The 21632-nt window shown below is 40.2% G+C and overlaps 1 protein-coding gene across 3 annotated transcripts in view; it reads left to right on the top strand.

Annotated features, from left to right (window-relative positions):
* Positions 1-13801, top strand: part of SP4 (Sp4 transcription factor) — a 34481-nt gene extending 20680 nt beyond the window's left edge. For all 3 annotated transcript variants that reach the window (XM_075212197.1, XM_075212195.1, XM_075212198.1), the window contains exons 5-6: positions 8705-8904; positions 12046-13801. In XM_075212197.1, the coding sequence (XP_075068298.1) occupies positions 8705-8904; positions 12046-12293 (448 nt within the window). In that variant the 3' untranslated portion in view covers positions 12294-13801. The remainder of the gene's footprint in view (positions 1-8704; positions 8905-12045) is intronic.
* Positions 13802-21632: the final 7831 nt, after the last annotated feature.

Raw genomic sequence — 21632 nt, 5'->3', positions numbered from 1 at the left:
TATATGCAAATTGCCATCATAAAAACTGAGGCAGCAGACTTTGTGGAAAAATAATATTTGTGTCATTCTCAAAACTTTTGGCCATGACTGTACAAGACAGGTTAAAGAAAGGCCTGGCTTTCCTAAAGTTCTAGTTTCAGTACTGAGCTTCTTAAAAATCTAAGCACAAGACAAATTTATAGAAAGATTTTGCAAGCAGTCGAACATTTACATGTCTGGTCAAACCTTTGGTAGCTCCTGGGGATATGAACTGTGTCCTTAGTGCACAACTAGAGGATTCATGTGAACCCCTATGGGAAGTTTTCCTTAAGTGGTAAACCCTCAAAGTACTCTTGCTTGTAGCGATCACTTCTGCCACGAGGATTAGAGAGTTTCATGCCTTATGGCAGTAGTTCCCAAACTTTTGCAGTTCGCGGCACCCTTAGAGTCTCCAAATTTTTTCAAGGCACCTCTCCAAAATAATTATTGAGCAGTCCTGTTTTAGAAGTAGTTGGGTGAAAAAATTGTAATAAGTATTTAGGTCAGGACAGAAATACTTATTTAGTTGTATGCAAAAATGCCCCCTCTGCATCCAGACTCTGCACTCAGGCACACTGCCCCCTCTGCATCCAGACACACTGCCCTCTCTCACACTGCCCCCTTAGCCCTCTGTCACGCTGTCCCCCCTCCTCTGCCCTCTGTCACGCTGTCCCCCCTCCTCTGCCCTCTGTCACGCTGTCCCCCCTCCTCTGCCCTCTGTCACGCTGTCCCCCCTCCTCTGCCCTCTGTCACGCTGTCCCTCCTCCTCTGCCCTCTGTCACGCTGTCCTCCTCCTCTGCCCTCTGTCACGCTGTCCTCCTCCTCTGCCCTCTCTCCCGCTGTCCTCCTCCTCTGCCCTCTCTCCCGCTGTCCTCCTCCTCTGCCCTCTCTCCCGCTGTCCTCCTCCTCTGCCCTCTCTACCGCTGTCCTCCTCCTCTGCCCTCTCTCCCGCTGTCCTCCTCCTCTGCCCTCTCTCCCGCTGTCCTCCTCCTCTGCCCTCTCTCCCGCTGTCCTCCTCCTACACTGTGTCCCCCTCCACTGCCCCTCTCACGCTGTGTCCCCCTCCACTGCCCCTCTCACGCTGTGTCCCCCTCCACTGCCCCTCTCACGCTGTGTCCCCCTCCACTGCCCCTCTCACGCTGTGTCCCCCTCCACTGCCCCTCTCACGCTGTGTCCCCCTCCACTGCCCCTCTCACGCTGTGTCCCCCTCCACTGCCCCGCTGTGTCCCTCCTCTGCCCAGCCGTCACCTTCCTCTGCTCTCTGTCCGCCTCCTCTGCCCCGCTGTCCCTCTGTCACGATCCCTCTCACTCCTCTGCCGCGAGCCAGCCATAGAAAAAAACAAAGAACACAGAAATTTACCAATCAGCCGGGCACCGGGACCCAGCATCCTCCTCTTTCCCGCAGCTGTCAATGACGTCGATATTCAGTGACAGCTGCGGGAGAGAGGAGGCTGCTTGGTCCCGGCGCCTGGCGGATTGGTAAATTTCTGTGTTCTTTCTTCTTTTCTATGGCTGGCCCGCGGCACCCCAGTGACAGCGCCGCGGCGCACAGTTTGGGAACCGCCGCCTTATGGTGCCAGGAGCCTTATGTGAACATGTTCAGGGATAATGTGGTCTTAAGACACATGTCTCAGTTTTTACAGAAAGTGGTTTCTGAATTTCATATTCATCATAAACTGGTATTTCCCTCCTTTGGCCCCTATCCTAACCCCCCCCCCCCTTTCCCCCACACACGTAAAAGGATTTGCAGCACTCCTTAGTAAGAACACTTTTATGATTTATTTAGACAGTACCAAATCATTGAGGCATTTTAAAAAATGTTTGTTTTACAAGAGGGAGTTTGTAAGGGCACCCTAGCAACATGACTTAGGGATTGTATTGTTAAAGTATACAAAGTAAAGGGGGAGCATCACTATGTATTCTGAGAGCCCTCTATAACCATGGCTACTTCATTGACATAGTTTGCACAGGTCACAACAGAGGAATTATGTAAAACCGCAAGATTGAGCTCCCTGAATACGTTTGCTAAACATTACAGACTTGAAATAGCAGCTTCAGCAGATGCTGGATTTGGCAATTTGCAAGCTGTAGTTACTCCAACCAATTTAAAGGCTTGGGTACAAACTCTTTAGTACCTGCTGCCATTGAAGGATGAAATAGAAATGCAACAATTGTTGCCTGTTAATTGTATTACCTTAAGACACTTTGGGGGGAATTCAGTTGGCCGCGTTATTGGTAAAAGTAACGCAGCCTACGCATTATTACCGTTATTACGGTAGTTTCAACGCCGACATTTTGCTCGCAGCTCCCTCAGCTGTGAGCAGAAAGCCGGGTTAAAATTACCGTAATAACTTTAGCATCGTGCTAATTCGGGGAGAATTGAATTCTCCACTTCATGGCAGCCTAGTTCCTGCCCCCTTTTCCTTGCTATTCTGATTATTATGCACAGTTTGGTGTTTTTCTCTTTATATGTGGTATAGAATGCTAGAGAACAGTCAATAGACACAGGAGAAGAGGAGGAGCTGGTTTTGTATGTTTCAAACTTCTTTCCTGTTTAGCCTTCAGCAACTATGAGGGTTATGTCTTTGATATCTGTTGCCACTGAGGGACTCAAGGAAATACCATTAACATGTAGTAATTGCTGTTTTTCTTTGCTGAATTTAACAGATTGAAAAAAAATAAAAACTGTGAATGTTGTGTGTGCTGTCAGTCAGCACTTGGTAACCCCTTCTTTGGAAAAAATCACAGTTTCCAAACATTACTTGTAACCAGCTAAGAGTCTTTCTGTTCCTCCTTTAGGATTTTTTCCCCACTCTTCCATGCAAAACTTGTCTAGCTAAGAAATAATGTTCTTGCTTGACCTACATGTTTGAGATCTCCTAACAGATATTCAAGAATTTTCAAGTCTGAGAATTGTGTAGGCCACTACAAAATCGTACTCTTTTGTCCTCGTAAGTATGAGGGCTTATGTGAAACGTTTGCCCTCTGGCAAGCTGGTCAGCCAGAGGTAGTCTTAAGTGCTAGCTTGGGGGTACCCATTACCTATGTGAGTTTGGAACCGCTTAGGAAAAACAACTGGAAAGATACAGCTATTTTTTTAAAATAAATTAATTAAATTGTATTTACAAAACCAAACAGGGAAAGGGTACAGTTAATAGCAACCTGGGTGCATACCGCACAGAGAGCTTACTAGACTGCCCTACCCTAAAAAGGCTTTAGTTGCATGGAGAGCTGTCTGACATCGAGCCACACCGTTCACTCTTCTGCCACAAGGCAGGGACCAAGCCTAATATCTTCCTGCTTTTGTCAGGAAAATCAACGTTGCAAAGCCCATGGAGATATAGCAGATCTGATACTTATCACAATCTAACAGAAGCCATAACCCCTAGTCAGAATGTCTATGATGTGTTCTGCCTTCCACTTCTGACAGAATGTCCCTCTTTTAAACCTGCTTTGACGTCCATGGTGACCTTGGTAGGTTTGGTTTAAAATAACTTCCCCGCTGGATTGGGTACATGCATCATGGAGTGCAGCTACTGTGCTTCCCCCAAGTCATAGGATTGCAGCAGGCACCATGCAGGGAGCAGCTTCAAGAAGACTGGCTAAAGCTGGAGAAGAACAATGAGCACCCTTTTGTTGAGCCATAAATGCTAAATGCCCATTCCTGATTTAACCCATGGGTTATTTTTGGCCTAAAGTGTATCTCCGGCTGATCTGCTCACAATTGCAAAGGAGTGTAAACATTGTCACTTTTGATATATGTTTTTCTCTCCATTGTTTGTCATTATATCTGCAGCTATTTGCGCTCCTTTTTCTGCTTTTAATTTTGCTTCTATTAGGGGAGGTGTTCTAGAATTTAGCAATGCCTACAGAACCCAACTAGAGACAATTAAGAATATCAGAACAACACATTTTAAAATACATACATTTCAATGGCCTACATTACAGTACTGGGCAAGAGGGGATGCCAGGCAGGCTTAATCTTTTATTTTCAATGTGTCTGGTACCCTTATTTCTCCACAGTAAGTATTTAATAGTTTATTTTGAAGTTTATTTTTGATTGTTGTCTATCTGAACTATCCAATTTCTTTTCAGCTTTGGTTTGTTCACTGCTTTCTAGGATTTGTTTAAATTTTATTAAATACATTCTACCTTCTACCTGAACAATTCTTTCTGTACCCCAGACTATCGCGTGATCCATCCACATGTTTAACAGCTGACCGTGTGTTTTTCTTCAAATGATTTACCTCTCTTTCTCCAAATGTATCTTTTGTGTTGTAGCTAAAATTTTAAGATGTTGACTTTTAAAGTCATAAGAAAAATTCTTCCATCTGGCAACTCTTACATGCAGATTATTTTTGTATAAGCAACACTGTCCTGTGGACCACTGTACTGCTGCCAGCCAAACCTGTCTGCAGTAACATATTTTGTTGGGTTTTTTTTTGTATATTTGACCAGTTTATAAGCCGTTCTATCTGAAATTATTGTGGGTCTTCCATATTTTGCTTTGATCTATTTATAAGTCCTCGGCCAGTTTCTTAGAGAAGCCCATAGTTGTTGAGAGTATGCTCAATATCCTGAAGATAGAAGGGGTCAGAGTATATTTTTGACTCACTGAGACATGAAGGGGCTCTTCGTGTCTCATCAACTAGTGGGCCCTCTTCATCCAGAGTGACAAGGCCAGGTGGGCAAATCATAACGTTCCGGTTCAAGCATTACTCTTACACAAAGGCTCACTACGTTTATAAAATAGTTCGCTAGGCTAAATTTAAGGCCAAACAAGTGGTAAGTAAAGGCCCTAAATAAAAAAAAGAAGAAGATCATGAATCAACTGGAAGGGTACCCAAATGTTTGCACATCTCACATTTACTGGGTATTTCTTTTGTTTTTCAATCGGTTTAATTCACTAAACAGCATCAAAAGGTGCAGAAATATGTCATATTTAAGTTAAGTTTGTACCATGCTGAAGTTGTATTATACCTTTTCACCTAAAAAGCTTTATATATATATATATATATATATATATATATGCGCAAAGTCAGCCTTGCAAGAGCCTTACTCATGATCATTTTGGGTGCAAAATGTGTGTGTAAAACTTTTGAAGTGGGGGACAAAAAAATCAAGAGTAAATGTGATAACTTTTTACTAGTGAACTTATAGGAAATCATTGAAGGCTTTCATGCCACATAGGCCCCTTCACCTTCATATACCACAAACTTTCAGACAGACCATCACTCCTGCTTTTTCCACCCAAGGCACATCAAGCAGTACATTATTTCTAGTTGTCACATACATAAGATAACAACCTTAAAACCATATGTCCTGTCATACAGACAACCTCCAAAGCTAAGGAATCTTCTGGTCACTAGTTGCTCTTGAAAACCTATTAGAAATGGAACTCTGCTTTCTGGATGTAAGATCTGTCCACGTTTCTAAAATGCCAATTCTAACTCCCCGCATGAGTACATTTGTGGCCGTTCTATATGTGCATTTGTTCCAATGTGGTTTAACTAATAAAATGCCAAAAATATCTACAAATTGGGCAAAGTTTTAAATAAGGAACAATGCTTCATTGTGAACTGAAAAAGAATATTGACACCATAATAGGGCAACTCTTTTGCAGCCCAAACCACAGTCTGCACGATATGGAAATTGCAATTTTAGAGAGTGAAAGAAAATTCTGGCAAATTAAACTCATTAGAACATTTAACACTCTACCAGCAGGGCTCAATTTGGGTCTGGAATTCTTGGCATATTATCAAATCTAAAAACTGCACAGCCTGTGGTCATTTATGATAGATATCTGCAAGGACTCTCCAGAAACAACAGGCAATCTGACACCTGTCACCTTCTGTATTTGTACATCAAATTCTTTGATCCAATCACTTCTTTGCATTTGTTTGTATTTTCCCTCCATGTTTGGCTTTTTTTTGCATTTTGCTGTATGACCTACACTTTATATATAAATATGCCATGCCATCAGGTTTGAGGAATTGTAAACAGCTGAAGGCCAGAACGCAAATGCAGATACGCCTTTTACAGCCGTATCATTTGCACCAGCCTAGGGGCTGATGCAAATACACTCTGATCATGATAACCCGCCAGCACTTGCTAACCACTTCTGATTGGCTGATTGAGAGTTCCATTTTCATACTGCTGATTTTCTGTCTATTTTAAAAGAAAAAAATATTCTAACTTTCATTAGCACACAAGGATCCTAATAACAAATGTGTTTTTTTTCTTATGAACACGACTATTTATAAAGTTTTATTGCACTTACAGCCTGGTACTGTACATGTGGATGTAAGTATGCTTGCTGTACATCTGGTGGATATGCTAACGATGCAGAGCTGGACACATCTTGAGAAGCGTCTGACTCCGCATATGGACTGTATTGCTCTATTTTGCTCGTCTGTATTATTTGAATTTGAATCTTGTTTTATCACTATGTGTTTCTCATTTTAATGACCTGTGTACCTCGTCAATACACACTCCTGATTTATGTAAAGGTCTAGTGGAGAAACTGACTTGCTTTAATGGAAAGGGGTCTGCTTTAGGTTGAAGAACTTGCTAGCCTGGTCATTGGTATTTATCAACAGTGAGTGGACACAGATGTGTAACATAAGCTGAGAGAGGTGTGCAATAGGGAATATGATGAAGACTTGCTTCTCATTTATCCTATTTGTGGGATACTGTGTAACCATGGGGTATAGAGGGCACTGTGCTGGGAGTAAGGCACTATTCTACTGTAAAACTTGTTTGACCCCACCCCCTTTAGGCCTTTCTAGTGTAAGTTACTCGGTTTTTAATTTAGTGCCCGTAGGAGTAGGGCATCTCTTGTTGGTGCTGCTGAAACAGCAAATTATTTTCACTTCATTGAGGGTTAAGCATTTTACACTTTTAAAATTGGCTCACCACTTGTCCTTCTTACAGGATGGCCTTGATAGTGGGATGCAATTAGCCTATCTCACAGTTCAAGTGTTAGCTCGGTCTGTCATCTTCCAGAGAAAACTGGCCAATTGTCTCACAGTCCAGACCTTTCTTCATGGGGTGCTTCACATTCTATGTTCCACTGATTGTTTAGTGAGACCAAAACTCGGTTCTTTTGGTGCTTCAGAAGCCGCCATTTGAGCCTTGCGATCTTATTGTTTAATCATAACCTTGAACAGGTCTTTTTTACTGGCCATTGCTTCAGCAAGAAGGGTGTCTTAATTGGCTGCCCTTTCTTGCAGCTCACCATATCTTCTACTATTATTATTATTATTATTATTATTATTATTATTATTATTCATAATGACAGAGCACCAGGCATTCTTCCAGCCCAAGATTGTGTCAAATTTCAGCTAACCCAAGATATTGTAACCTCTGCACTGGGTCAGGATCTAGCTTCTTGAAGTGAAAATCTCTGCAGCTGCTGGATGTGGTTAGAGCCTTGAGGGTTTATGTAGACAGTCATCCTTACGTAGAACAGATAGCTTCCTTGTTCTTTCTGTAGTACACAAGAGAGGATGGCCAGTAATGTAACAAACATTTGCAAGATGGATTGAAGCTACAATCTGTCAGGCGCTTATCTCAGAGGGAACTCCGCTTCTAGATGACAGTACAGCCTGCTCTACCCGATCAATGAGCGTTTTTGGCAGCACGGCACGGAGTCTCCTTGAACATTTTTGTTACAAAATTAAATGTAGAATTCTTTGATAGTTGAGTTTCCCGCCTAATATCATATGTCAGATCATACATATTAGCTAATTAGGTTCTATTAACCCCGTTTGTGCAGCCTTGCCTTTATAGCTTAACTTAATCATGAGAGTAAGGGAACATTGGGACAGTCTTTATTACTTGTGGAACTTTTTATGTGTGTTTTGATTGTGTTTTAAACTTTGTTTCCTTTTACATTGGGCAGAGTGCAGCTAGAAATCATATTTGTCAACTTTTGGAAACTTAATTCTGGGAGATCACAGACAGGGGGCATGGTTGGAGGGTGCGGCAAATTGCATCATTTTGCACCCCGGATACTTGCCTGCTCTCCCGGGAGTCCGTGAGACCTACCCTAATTTCGGGACATTCCGGGAAAGTTGGCAAGTATGCAAGAAATGCACTTCTCCTTTTGAGAGTGCAAATTCACAAAAGGTATAGGATGAGACCTAGTTCTGAGCTGCTGCAAAAAGTAAACACTTTTGATGACATTTGCACTGATGAGTGGGTGGAATTGGTCAGAAAGAGGGTATCATTTGCCCATAAATGCCCACCGTTTTCAAATTAGAGATATTTAGATTGCTTATCCAACTTCATATTTTAGATCTTCTGTTTCAGTTGGAATTGATACCATGCTGCGATGGCTGTGTGAATGAGCCCTATATGTCATTACTATACTAGGCTATGTAGGAAGATTGACTTTAAGGTTTGCGACCAATATATTAACAATACACAGATTCTCCTTGCCTGCTTGGTGGAATAGACTGTTTTAGGAGCTAGGAATTGTAGGGATTGAAGTAATTAGTGTTTTGCAAGAACATTTTCTAACTCTATATGTCCCTGAAACAATGAATGATTTTAGAAATGGCTGTTTGTGGTGTTGTAAAGAATACAACTTTTGATGCAAAAATCATGTTTGCCCAACACATATTATTTTTTTACCTTTGCACATTTTAGCATCTGTTTACATATTTGATATTTGTTTTATTAGAGGTAGCAGTGAACCTGGGAAAAAGAAGCAGCATATCTGTCATATTGAAGGTTGTGGAAAAGTCTATGGGAAGACTTCCCATCTCCGAGCACATCTTCGTTGGCACACTGGAGAAAGGCCTTTTGTATGCAACTGGATATTTTGTGGCAAAAGGTTTACCAGGAGTGATGAGCTACAGAGGCACAGAAGAACTCACACAGGTATGATGGTTTATATTGTTTCTTCTAAAGTGGGGATGGGTAACAAGATACATTACAGGGGCCACATTGTGCGGCCCTCTAACCTTTAAAAGAGCCACACATTACCCTTAATCTCAGAACCAAGTTAAAACAATACATATAATTAAAGAAAGACACCTGTCTGTAATAACATATATCAGCAAGCATTGTTATATTTATTTATTAGATTTTTTAATTTGTTTTAAAGGGAATCAAATATACTGATTCTATGAAATACTTCTACACATTTATACTTATATACTTCAAGTTATCGGTCACAAACTACATGTCAACATGAACATCAGACAGCTAGATGTTCCAGTCTGCCTGGCTGGGCATTTGGCAGTGAGAATATTTAGGGTTCATAAATTGGCACTATTCACAACTTTTATGCCACTTACAAGTGGTTCATTTATTTGTGACCCATTCATGTTTAAGTATTTTAGTTGATAAATAAGAGCTCATTAAAAAAATTGAATATTATCAGTGGAAATTGTTTTACATATCCCGCATAGTTCAGCTTTTTCCTCCTCCTAGAACGCGTACATTTTTGTGACCTATCCAACCATTTTCCCTTGTTTTTTCCCTCAGGTTGCTATTAATGATTTATCCTTATGGACTACCATGGCAACCACAGACACATGACACATGATGTAGTGAGCAAAGAGGCTTTGGATCACCCTTCTTTGCTTTATTTGCACTGTAACATCCCCTTTCTCCTCCTCTGCCATCACATGACATGCTGCTGTGAGCCTGTGTCTGTGTAGCAGAGTGCTTGTGTCTGACAGCCATATTTGTTTGCCAAACAGAGATTTTGAAAAGGTGATAATGATTTGTAGGATGACTACAGATGCATACTGCAAATGTGCATAACGTGCTATTAAAAGGAAAAACACTATGTGAGATTGCTGCTTTAAATGTTTTTAAAGAACAATAATTGTATTTTAAGGACCATCCCATACCCAGACTAGCAGAGGGTACACTGGTATAGCACGGAAACCCTATAGTTCTAATTATAAACTATAGCTAAAATATGTGTCCTTGATTGAGTAAGACAAATGCATACAATCAGTATTGATGCATGTAATATAGTATTCATATTAAATAACATAGTATCTACAACACAGAACTTCAGTATCTGATATGTAACCAGCATCATCTTAATAAATAACAAAGTAGTAAACATTTTGTAAAGGTTGCCATAAAATCATGTACATAATAGCAGGGTATCATTAAGTGGCAACAATTACAACATCAACGCAAAGTGTGTGCAATGGGGTAGTTGAGACAGGCAGCCGAATATTTTGGGTCACAGCATTTATGGAAATAATGACAAATGTGGATATTTTTGCTACCAAAGTGTATATTAGTGACTTCAACATAGTAGGCAAATTTAATAATGGTTAATATGAGTATATGGGTACTTTGATATCTCAACTGACACCAGGATTATGCTACAACATGATTTTATTATGAGGTCAACAGATCAGAGCTATAATAAGCATGAGACCCCAGATATTAACTTAAATAACGAACAAATATCAACTTAACTATAGCTTCCCAAAGGTTCAGAACACTCGCCTAGTGGAACATTAACCAGCTGATTGCCAATCTATCTTGTGCCCCTAACTCTTAGAAAAGCTATAATCTATTTCAACTAACCTATACCTGACCTAATTAAACACTAATGTCCTATGCTAACCACCAAATAACTTAACCATTGTTGTAACAATACTAACCTAACAAATCTTTGCACTACATGCCTAATAAATAAACTACACAGCCATCTCAAGGTATTCCTTCACAGTTGACAATATTTGTCTTTTGTAATGTACATTACATTACTACAAGTGTATATGTCTGTCTGTATATGGGATGGGAAGACACCATTTCAGTAGCCACTTCAAGTAGAAGAATGACTAGCCCCAAAGCAGATCAAGCTGTAATTCTAGACCAGGCCTGTTTAACCTGCGGCCCTCCAGATGTTGTGAAACTACAAGTCCCAGCATGCCCTTCCAGCTATCAACAGGTTGTCTACTGGCAAAGCATGCTGGGGCTTGTAGTTTCACAACACCTGGAGGGCCGCAGGTTGGACAGGCCTGCCCTAATACATGGTTTCCCAAGCCCAGTCCTCATGGCCCCCTGACAGTGCAGGTTTTCCATATTCACTTGCTGGAGCACAGGTGGATTCATCACTGCCTGACACATTGTAACAGATCCAGGCTGTACTAATTCATTCACTTGTCACCTGGAAAACCTTATACTGTTAGGGGGCATTAGGATTGGGTTTGGAAAACACTGCTCTAATGGAACAGCAAGGGTGTGCGATGATTAGAGGTAGGGCTTGACAAGCAGATGTCCAAAATTATTATAGAGGGAGAGAGGAAAAAAGAGGAGAGAAAAAACATAACATCCTAAATTTGCATATGACACATACAGATACATGTAGCCTAAAGGGATCTAACATATGCTTTCACCTGCAATAGGCACAACTGAAAAATACATTTTGCATATGTTAAATATTTATTGTCATTATTGTCACTGCAAAAATGCAGCACCGCATTTTAGATGATACTTTTACAGTTTAAACGTAACCTGACCCTGTCAGTGCAGTAGCAAAATATTAAGGAAGGGGTCAGCACCGAGCCTTCCACTCTAATGGAACCATTAGCAGGAAAACAAGGGCTGTGTTTATATCGAAGACAGATTGCCCAGAACAGTGATTCTGTCTAATTAGCACCTGTGTTATAAATTAAAGTACCTCTGTTTGTATTTGAAGTCTTATAGGTACTTATGCAGCATTCAGTTCCAAACTGCTTTGGTACCTAGCAAAGGACACAAAGGGGTATATTTACTAAACGGTGGCTTTGAAAAAGTGGAGATGTTGCCTATAGCAACCAATCTATCATTGTTTAGTACATTCTACAAAATGACAGCTAGAATCTGATTGGTTGCTATAGGCAACATCTCCACCTTTTTCAAACCCGCAGTTTAGTAAATATACTCCAAAGACTTGTGCTACCTGTGGGAAAGTAGGAAATTTATTAAAAAATGTGTGGAATTATCCTTTAAAAAAAAAAATCTTTATTGCCCTCTACTTAAACTCTGTTTTTTACTTTTCAGGAGAGAAAAGATTTGAGTGTCCGGAATGTTCAAAGAGGTTTATGAGGAGCGACCATCTCTCGAAGCACGTGAAAACTCACCAGAACAAAAAGGGAGGTGGAACCGCCCTGGCCATTGTAACATCGGGAGACCTGGATGCTTCAGTAACTGGGGTTCTTGGTTCACCAAGAATTGTTACAGTTGCAGCGATCTCTCAAGATTCAAACCCAGCCACCCCAAACGTTTCCACAAACATAGATGAATTCTGAAAGGTGCCCTGATGGGGACTTATTTCGTTGCACTTAAATATATGTAATTAACAGAATTGTGATCTGGTCTGTAGAATGCCTTTCTGAGAAAATAATGTTCGTTTTTTTTCTTGTTTGTTTTTTATTAACTATTCCGATAAAAAGGGATGAAGCTGTGAACAATATCCATTTTTCTAATATTAGGCAATATAAACCTAAAACATGAAAATATTTTACCTGTATCATGTATGCTACATTTTGTAAAAGCCTCTAAATTTTAATGCTTTCTCATTCCTCTCCTTCCCTTTAAAGAGAAATGTAATCATGTAATTTAAAAGAAAAAAAAAAGAAAAAAAATAGTGATAGACTCAGGTCCACTAATGTATTACAAACTCTGTTTGTAAAATAAAAAAAAAGGCCATACAATCACTTTGTATTTATGGTAGCAAAATGAGTCTGCAAATACCTTTACAAAGAAGTCATTTTTGTATGAAGACTTGTTATTTAAGTGTAAACTTTGGAGAATATCTTATTTATATAGATTTAATGTTAACCTTATGCAAGTTGCATATAGTTTATTGCCACCTGAGACATTGAATATGCTAAATGCCTCTTTATTTCTTATGGATGTAACATTTTGTAGATATGCATTAATCATTAGGAACTAACATGTACAAACTGCTGCAGTCAATTATTTCCACATTCCATGCTATAGATTTTTTAACTTTTTTTTTTTTTTTTTATTTGAATCTGCTACCGTTTGGTAAAATTTGTATGCATCACAATGCTGCTTAGAATTTATGAGGCACAAAGGGGTTAATGTAGGATGCAAATTTGATTGGAAGACTTAATTGTATGTTTTCATCACATAAGTTAATTAAATAGCAAAATAAAATTGAGACATTTGTAAAAAAAAAAAAAAAAAATATTTTCACAGCTAAAAATATGCTGTTGCAAATATTTGTAATTTCAAGAAGCACAACAAATATATGTAAATGTGAGATTATTTTTCCTAACCATTACCCTTTCTGTTTGTATTTTAACAGGCAATTATATCAAATTGTTGTCTTTTTTTTTCTTCCCCCCCCCAATAATTTTACAAGTATTTTTTTAGACTGAGGTGAGGATATATTGATTACAAAGTATAAATTTGCAAGTCGGTTAACTTGTTTCCCTTAAATAACTCTATTTAACATATATGTCTGATATCCCAGTACTAGGAATGATGCCACTTCAGACTCAGTGAGTGTGTGTGTGTATATGTGTGCGAGTGTGTATTTATATATGTATAGACAATATATATACACATGCATATTTTTATTTTAATTATTGCAAGGTTCTGCAAACGTACGTACCATTTATAATTTATGGAATAGACAGTGCTTTTGGCTATAGTTCCAAACACAATATTTATTTTCATTGAATTGACATCAAATCATATTTGTAAGAATTTCTGCATGTGTATATTATGGTGCATTGTATAATCAAGTTATCTTAACTTCATCATATTAGCTGGATGTGTGTGTATATGTGTGTAATATTTATATATATATATATATATATATATATATATATAAAAACACACACACATGCACCCAAGTCTATTTCATTTTCAGTTCTGATAACTTTTTTTTTTTCCTCTTCATCACTTACTATATATTGTTGTTTTCAGAAATGACTGACCTGCGCTAGACATTAGATTAGCTACATGTTTGTAATCATGCACTGTGGTGGTTCATTTGTAGTATTCATTGATTCATTGCTAGCTTTTATACATTGCATACCAAGATGTGGCGTTTTATCCCAAGTCAAAGAAAGGAAATGTGCTAGTAGTTGTTTAGTACAGTAAATAAGGACACATGTTCCATGCATCTGTCCTATTAAAGTGCACATGTTGCAGTAATTCATTTTGTGGGCTAAAAGCTATATTCATAAGAATGAAATTGATCTACCAGTGACATCACAATTCACTAGGGTGGCTCGTGACATCACGGAATAGAACTCCTGCCTCTGTCAGTTCCTAAGGAATCGATAGGCTGCATTTTCATTTGTATTGCTTCAAATCACAAAACCACCACTTTATATAGGTGACAAGTAGGCTTTATAAAGTCCCACAGGCAGTACATTAAAGCCAGAAGTGTTATTTAAACATCTTGTATATGACTGTGTATATTTTAATTCGTAAGAAAGCACATATATCTGAGTTATATCTTGCTATATTTCAGGTAACTGAAAGAGAAATGAAGATTAAGCCTAATTTTCAAATATTAATAAACTAAATAAGAAACGATACATTAGAAATTCTTCCTTTTTGACCTTATTAAACTAGCCAGACAGCTGATTAGGAGAATGTGGTTTAACCTGCAGTAGTTTTAATTGCTGTCTTCATTTATAAGGCACTTAGGTGCGGCAGTCGTAATGTCATTTCACTGTCCACCCATATGCCACTATTTTATAAAAACAAGTTAGTGTATTTATGTATATTTATCATGCTTCAAATGTCAGTGTTAGATTTTGTTTTTTCTCCTCCAGAGTATTTGTGTGAGTAGACACGTGGACGTGCTACAGATTGCTTTAGAAATTTCAATTATTTATCATTTTTTCTGTTGTAGAATGAGAGTTAATTTGTCAGATGTGAGAAAGCATGTTTGGTCCAACTTTTTCAATTTTAGGGCACTTTTATTACAAAAGTAATTCTATTTAATTTTGATGCCTTCTGTGCATGTCAAAGGGTGAGCACTTATATTGAAATGATATACATTGATCTCTTTCTCTCTGTGTGTGTGATAGAGATATATATATATATATATATATATATATATATATATATATATATATATATATATATATATATATATATATCTCTATATATCTATATTGATATGCACTAGATATTCCATTGCACATCATTTTGGAACATTACAATGAGATAAAGGTTTTGAAACAGATGTTTGGTTTTTATAGGACCTGTTGTACATTTATGAGAGTGAAATAATTAAGAGGAAGGCAGAACAATAAAGAGTTCCCTGTACATTTTGCCAGCATAGCCTCTAACTTGTCATTTTTACAGTGCTGATTTGTATAAACTTTTGTTCTTTACTGTGGATTTGGAAATAAAATTATGTGAAATTTGCTGTCCAAAATGTATGTATTTTGTTTTTTTTATGTTATGCACATCTGTTTGACGCAGCAAATTGGCTTCTGTTATTAACAATTATTTATATAGTGCCAACATGTTGTGAACAAACACAGTAATAAAACAAGTCTTGCTATTAACAAACAGACAAAAATGTGAAAGGCCCTGCTCATAACCTCACAATCTATAGGAGCTCCTAAGGAGGGTGCAATCTAGAAGTAATTTTTTATGATGTGAGTTCCTAAAAAGGCCACCGAGGCACAGACTTGGATACAAGACCTTAAGGGCAGCACTTGGACCACTTTCCACATTTTTTTATTTTTTATGATAATTTCATTATTTATCTGTTGTAAACCTTTAATCATGGGTTGATACAGGACTTCTTTCCATTCTTTTCCACACCTAGGATTCACTGGTGGTTGGGAACATGGATAGCTGCAGCAGTGACAGATATTTCTTCTAAAATCTAATTTCTTTTTTCTTGTACTCAAAGTAATATTGTCCGGGGCAGTCGTTGACATATTTATTAAGCGTGCTAAAAGCAGGGTGGTGTTTAGCTCTGTGCAGCAGAACCCCCTCAAAAACAATCTAAAACTTGTTAAGAGATAAGAACACATTTTCTAAATTAGAAGTGTATTGTGGAGCAGTGTCATAAGTACCGTAAGATAACATTCCCTCCTATCTCATTGGGCGTTCCCCTGGTGTGTTGGCAGGCAGCTACAAGTAGCTCCAACTTGTATAAGTAGCATTATTTCTCTTGGCAGCCATGGATCGCTCTACAGATCAAGAGCATCCCAGTACCAGTACTGGCAGTAGTAGTACTTTTACCATTACGACCTCTACTAGTAAAAAAACAAAAAAAAAAAAAAGGTCATGCGGGAAGCAAACGTTCTTAAAATCCAGACACTGTCAAATTCAATGTCAAAGAAAACATTAGCTCTTGATATAAGGAGGATGATTAAGAGGGAATTTTCTGATGAATGTGGTGATTTGTCCATAAAAAGGAAAATAGCGAATGTTCCATACACCACCTGCAGTGGCAAGTAAAGGCTCAAACTATGTCCACTTTTTGCTAGTAGGGGTCCTACTACTGCTGGTACTGGTATATGTACTAGAATGGCCAACACAAAACAGAGTGCCCAACATGATCATGCACCTTCCTTAACTTTCCATGCATTACCTTCTCGCTCAGAGTGTATGTCTGTCACTGTCACCTCCAAATCAGTGCATGGAAATAACATTGAGGCTGAAGAACAACTTGGACACTCACAGAATCCTGAGGGGGATCTAAGAGGGTATCCATGAGTGCCATGTGAGTATGATGTTTCTGATTCTGACACTGTCATTATAGAGTAGCCTCCTTCCAAAACTCCTCAATCATTTGGAAATGTGACGGAGTAGTAGTACTATTATATTAGTAGTGCTTTAATTAGTAGTACTATTATGATCATATTATATATATCAATGATGATGATTTACACCTAGAAATTGAGGAAGATACTTTAGAAGTTGCAAATGATGAGGGGAATCATTGTGGACCTGAAAATGAATGTGTTCTACTTGATTCTACTTGTTCTACTTGATCGAGATAATGAGGATGATGAAGATTGTTTTGAACTAAGGCAGCCGCCAGCGTTACCACCACCTCATGCCCATAATAAGCGCATTATCATGCCAGGGCATGTTTGGAAATATTTTTTATCTCAACCCAGATAACATTTGTCAGGGCATCTGTAGCATTTGCCAGTCCAAAATAAGTAGAGGTAGGGACGTTGATCATCTAGGCACCTCCTTCTCTCGATTACGTCATTTGCAGCGAGTTCATTCAAGTTGCATTTCCAAATGTGGAAAATTGTGTATAGTAGCAAGCAGCCCAGCATCAGGCAACTGCTAAATGGACAGACAGTTGCAATCCTCACCGGCATCAACACCTTCATCATCAACCTCCTCGGCATCCAATTTTCCAATTACAACTGACTTCCCTAATGTAATCCATGATTCCCACGCTACAGCTGCTGGGGGCGATAGATCTATACAGAAGGGGAGCATGAAGAGGTTTACACAATTGTGAAGAAAGCGTTTGCAAGCGGAAACAAGTATTACAGTCAGCATCCTGTTGCTCAGCAGATCACTAAAGTCATGACAGCTATGTTAACATTGGATGTGCATCCAATTTCCGGCATCAATGCTACAGGTTTTAGCCAATTAGTTGAGGTCATGTGTCCACGCTACCAAATTCCATCTTGATTCCATTTCTCCCGAACTATCTCTCCGCTGTATTGAGAGGTCAATTAAAAAGTCATTCACCGGGAATTGCGGCATTTTGGACCTAATTCTTTCCACTTCACTAGGAAGTGGGCAGCTGCGGGAGATTGCCATACTGTCCCGGGAGTCCGTGAGACTCCCCCGAAATGCGGGAGTCTCCCAGACATTCCAGGAGAGTTGGCAAGTATGATGTATTAATGGAAAACTCATCACAATGTGAAATTGAACGTATAATGACTAACCAAAACGCCTATAAAACTAGGATATAGCACTAAATCACTGTTGTCAACATCTTTATTGCATCACTAAGTTAACACCATACTATATACTTATTTTACCTCCATGATGCAGTGTGAATAATATGTGTAAACTAAAGTGCACGCTGTATACAGGTACTGCCCACTTTCCTTAGGGGGCAAGGCTAAAATGATGCACTCAGGCCCCCACAGCCAGCCAGGGAGTGGAGAAGCAGCCTGCTGCTGCTCAGTAATACTGTGGAAAGATTCCTGCTCAGGCAGGAAGTCCTCTGCTTTGATTGGCTGAGTGACATCAGCAGTCACTCAGCCAATCAGAGCATAGACACTCCCCTAACTACACTACCATTACCAAAGGAAGAAAATGGAGGCAGCACAGCAGAATGGAAATGTGTGTGTGAGTTTGTGTGCTAGTGTGTCTGTGTTAATTATTACTGCTATTGTTATCATTATCACTGAGGGGGGCTGCCTGGTGGGCCTCGCTGCAAAGTAGTTAAAAAATGTAAATGACTTTTTTTTTTTCTGTCCAGTGGGAGGCGTTTGGAAAGTTGCAATAACAGGTAGGTCAAAATAACACTATATAAATACATAATGTGGGGGATTCAATGTGATGTGGCGTACGGACATCACGCCGGTTACATTGACGGCAATTACGGTAGAAATCTCCACTCATCTTTCCTCACGCCTCTATGGAGTGCGAGCAAAAATGAGCAGAGATTTCTGTCAAAAGTGTTTCACGGACGTTCCGGAGGCATTTGGCTGCTAATTGAATTCCCCACATAATGTCATGTGTAAAGAGGCGCAGCCACAGCCCATGTTGGCCACGCCCCCACTATGTGGCTACGACCCCATCTCTTCACCTGCTATGTGTTTGGGGGGGAGGCACAGAAAGTTGCTGTATTGGGGCCCCAAATTCCTCTCAGCAGCCCTGATTATTATAGCTATCGTCATTTATTTCAAGTCTATATAGGATGTTTTAGCCTGTGAGAGATTAATTACTGATGTTATCTTGTAATCCTTCAAATGCTGCTCTTTGCAAATTTGCCTTTCCCAAGAATAATAACCTACAAAATAATGTCCAACAAAAAGGAGTCCTTTGGTATAAAAGACAGTGTGAGTGAGAAATGTGTGTGTGTAAGAAAGAGAGTGTTATTCAGTGTGTGTGTGTGTGTGTGTATGAGTGAGGGAGTGTGATCAGGGCCGCCGAGAGGGGGGGGGAGCGGGTACTAATTACCCGGGCCCGGCATGTCAGGGGGCCCGGCCCGGGCCCTTGCGCTGCTGATTTTTTTAAATTTTTAAATTTTTTTTTCATAACGTTTTTTTTTCCTTTCCTTTTTTTTTTTTTTTTGGCGGGGGGGTGGGGGGGGGCTCGGTCGTTGGTGGGGGGAGCAGGCTAGTTTAAAAAAAAAAAAAAACATACTCACCTGATCGCGGAGCCGGCATCCCTCCTCTCTGCTGCTCTGTGCTCTATTCAGACTGTCTGAATGCTGGGTGTGATGTCATCATGTCATGCCCAGCATTCAGTCAGTCTGGAGCAATGGAGCACAGAGCAGCAGAGAAGACCAAGAGAGGAGAAAAGGTAAGTGAAGGGAGGAAAACGAGGGGGGCACAGAGGGGTTAAAAAACGGGGGGGGGGGGGGCAGCATGACAGAGGGGTTAAAAAATGAGGGGGAGCACAAAGGGGTTAAAAAACAGGGGGGCAGCATGACAGAGGGGTTAAAAAATGAGGGGGCACAAAGGGGTTAAAAAACGGGGGGGCAGCATGACAGAGGGGTTAAAAAATAAGGGGGGGCACAGAGGGGTTAAAAAACGGGGAAGCAGCATGTCAGAGGAGTTAAAAACGGGGAAGCAGCATGTCAGAGGGGTTAAAAAATTAGGGGGAGCACAGAGGGGTTAAAAAACGGGGAAGCAGCATGTCAAAGGGGTTAAAAACGGGGAAGCAGCATGTCAGAGGGGTTAAAAAATGAGGGGGAGCACAGAGGGGTTAAAAAATGGGAAAGCAGCATGTCAGAGGGGTTAAAAAATGAGTGGGGGCACAGAGGGGTTAAAAAATGGGAAAGCAGCATGTCAGAGGGGTTAAAAATTGAGGGGGGAGCACAGAGGGGTTAAAAAACGGGAAAGCAGCATGACAGAGGGGGTGAAAAAATGAGAGGGGCACAGATGGGTTAAAAAACGGGGCAGTATGGCACAGTGGGGTTAATAAACAGGGGTCAGCATGGCACAGTGGGGTTAAAAAATGGTGGGCAGCATGACACAGTGGGGTTACAAAGGGGGGGGGGAGGCATGGCACAGTGGGATTGAAAAAGGGGGGGAGCAGCATAGTATAGTCTGATGAAGGGGAGCCAGATGAAGGGGGCAAAAACAGCATGGAGGGCACAGTGTGATCATAAGGCATGGCGATGATGAAGGGGCACATTATTGTAATATTGGAGCTGGAGGAAGGCCTAATTATTAATCGTGGGTGCTATTGATTTAACGCTGGGGCTGGCTGTAATTTTCTAAATGTAGCCATTTTTTTTTCAAAATAGGTCCTTCAACATTTCTGGATCCGGACAAGCCACAACTAAAGAAAGCAGCAGCCACAGGTGGAGAAAGTGAGAAGAACAGGTAGGAGAGAGCAGCACAGTGTGTGAAATGTTGTGATTCTAGTAGGGACAATACCAATTTTTGGTGAATGTTGTGTCCAATGTAAGGTGTAGGCCAAGACTGAACTGTTTGTGTACACACTGCATTGTTTGTATACTACCCTGTGGTGGTAGATGTCCTGAAAGTCAGGAGTGCTTAAACATATGTGACGCTCCGGCGAATTGAGAGCCTAGTGGTTTTTATGTTAGCCACGCCCCAATGGCACGTTTGCCACGCGCCCCAAATGCATGACCGCACCTCCCAAAATTTTTGCACTGCCGTTTGGCTAGCCACGCCCCTGAATATATGACCATATACCTAATCTTTTTTGCGCCGCCGTAAGGCGGCGCAAAAAAATTTTGGGGCTTACTTCACTATGAGGGGGGCCCCATGAATTTGTTGTACCCGGGCCCTGAATTCTTCTTGGCAGCCCTGAGTGTGATTCAGTATGTATGAGAATGTCTGGGTGTGTGAGTCTGCTCAATTCTTCACTTGGCCAGATCTTCCTATATGACCAAGTGTGTTTATCACTAAGGGGTCTATTTATTATTCCACATTGGTACCAATCATTATGTATCGCTGCACAATATACAAAGAACAAAGACAAAAAATAACTTGACATCACACAACTGTTACACACTGACATGTTCCCAACTGCCTACCAAATTTTCTTACACATGCCCATCTGTCCACTAGCTATTCTCACATATGCCACCCCTTATCCTTCAGTTTTTGTCATATATGCTACCTGCAAAACACCAGCTTTACTCACATGCCCCCTGCCCACCAGCTTATCTCTCACATACACCTCTGCCCTAGGCAACCTAACCAGTATTTTTTTCACACATGACCCTCTGGTCAACATCTTTTCTTTGAAATCCCTCCCCCTGCCTACATGCTTTATTCAAACATGCTTCCCTGCCAAACCACTTTCCTCTCACCTGCCCCTTTACCAACCAGCTTTTTTCTCACACACTCTCTTGCCCTCAAGCTTTTAATAAATAAACAGCTTAATGCATACGTAACCATTTATTTTTTTAATATTTTCCCACAACTTGCCTCTCCTCTGTTGCTGTCTGT

Source organism: Mixophyes fleayi, chromosome 5 (genome assembly GCF_038048845.1).
Source record: "Mixophyes fleayi isolate aMixFle1 chromosome 5, aMixFle1.hap1, whole genome shotgun sequence".
NCBI classification, from domain to species: domain Eukaryota; kingdom Metazoa; phylum Chordata; class Amphibia; order Anura; family Limnodynastidae; genus Mixophyes; species Mixophyes fleayi.
Note: the sequence above shows the minus strand (reverse complement) of the source record. Positions and strands in the feature narration are given on the sequence as shown.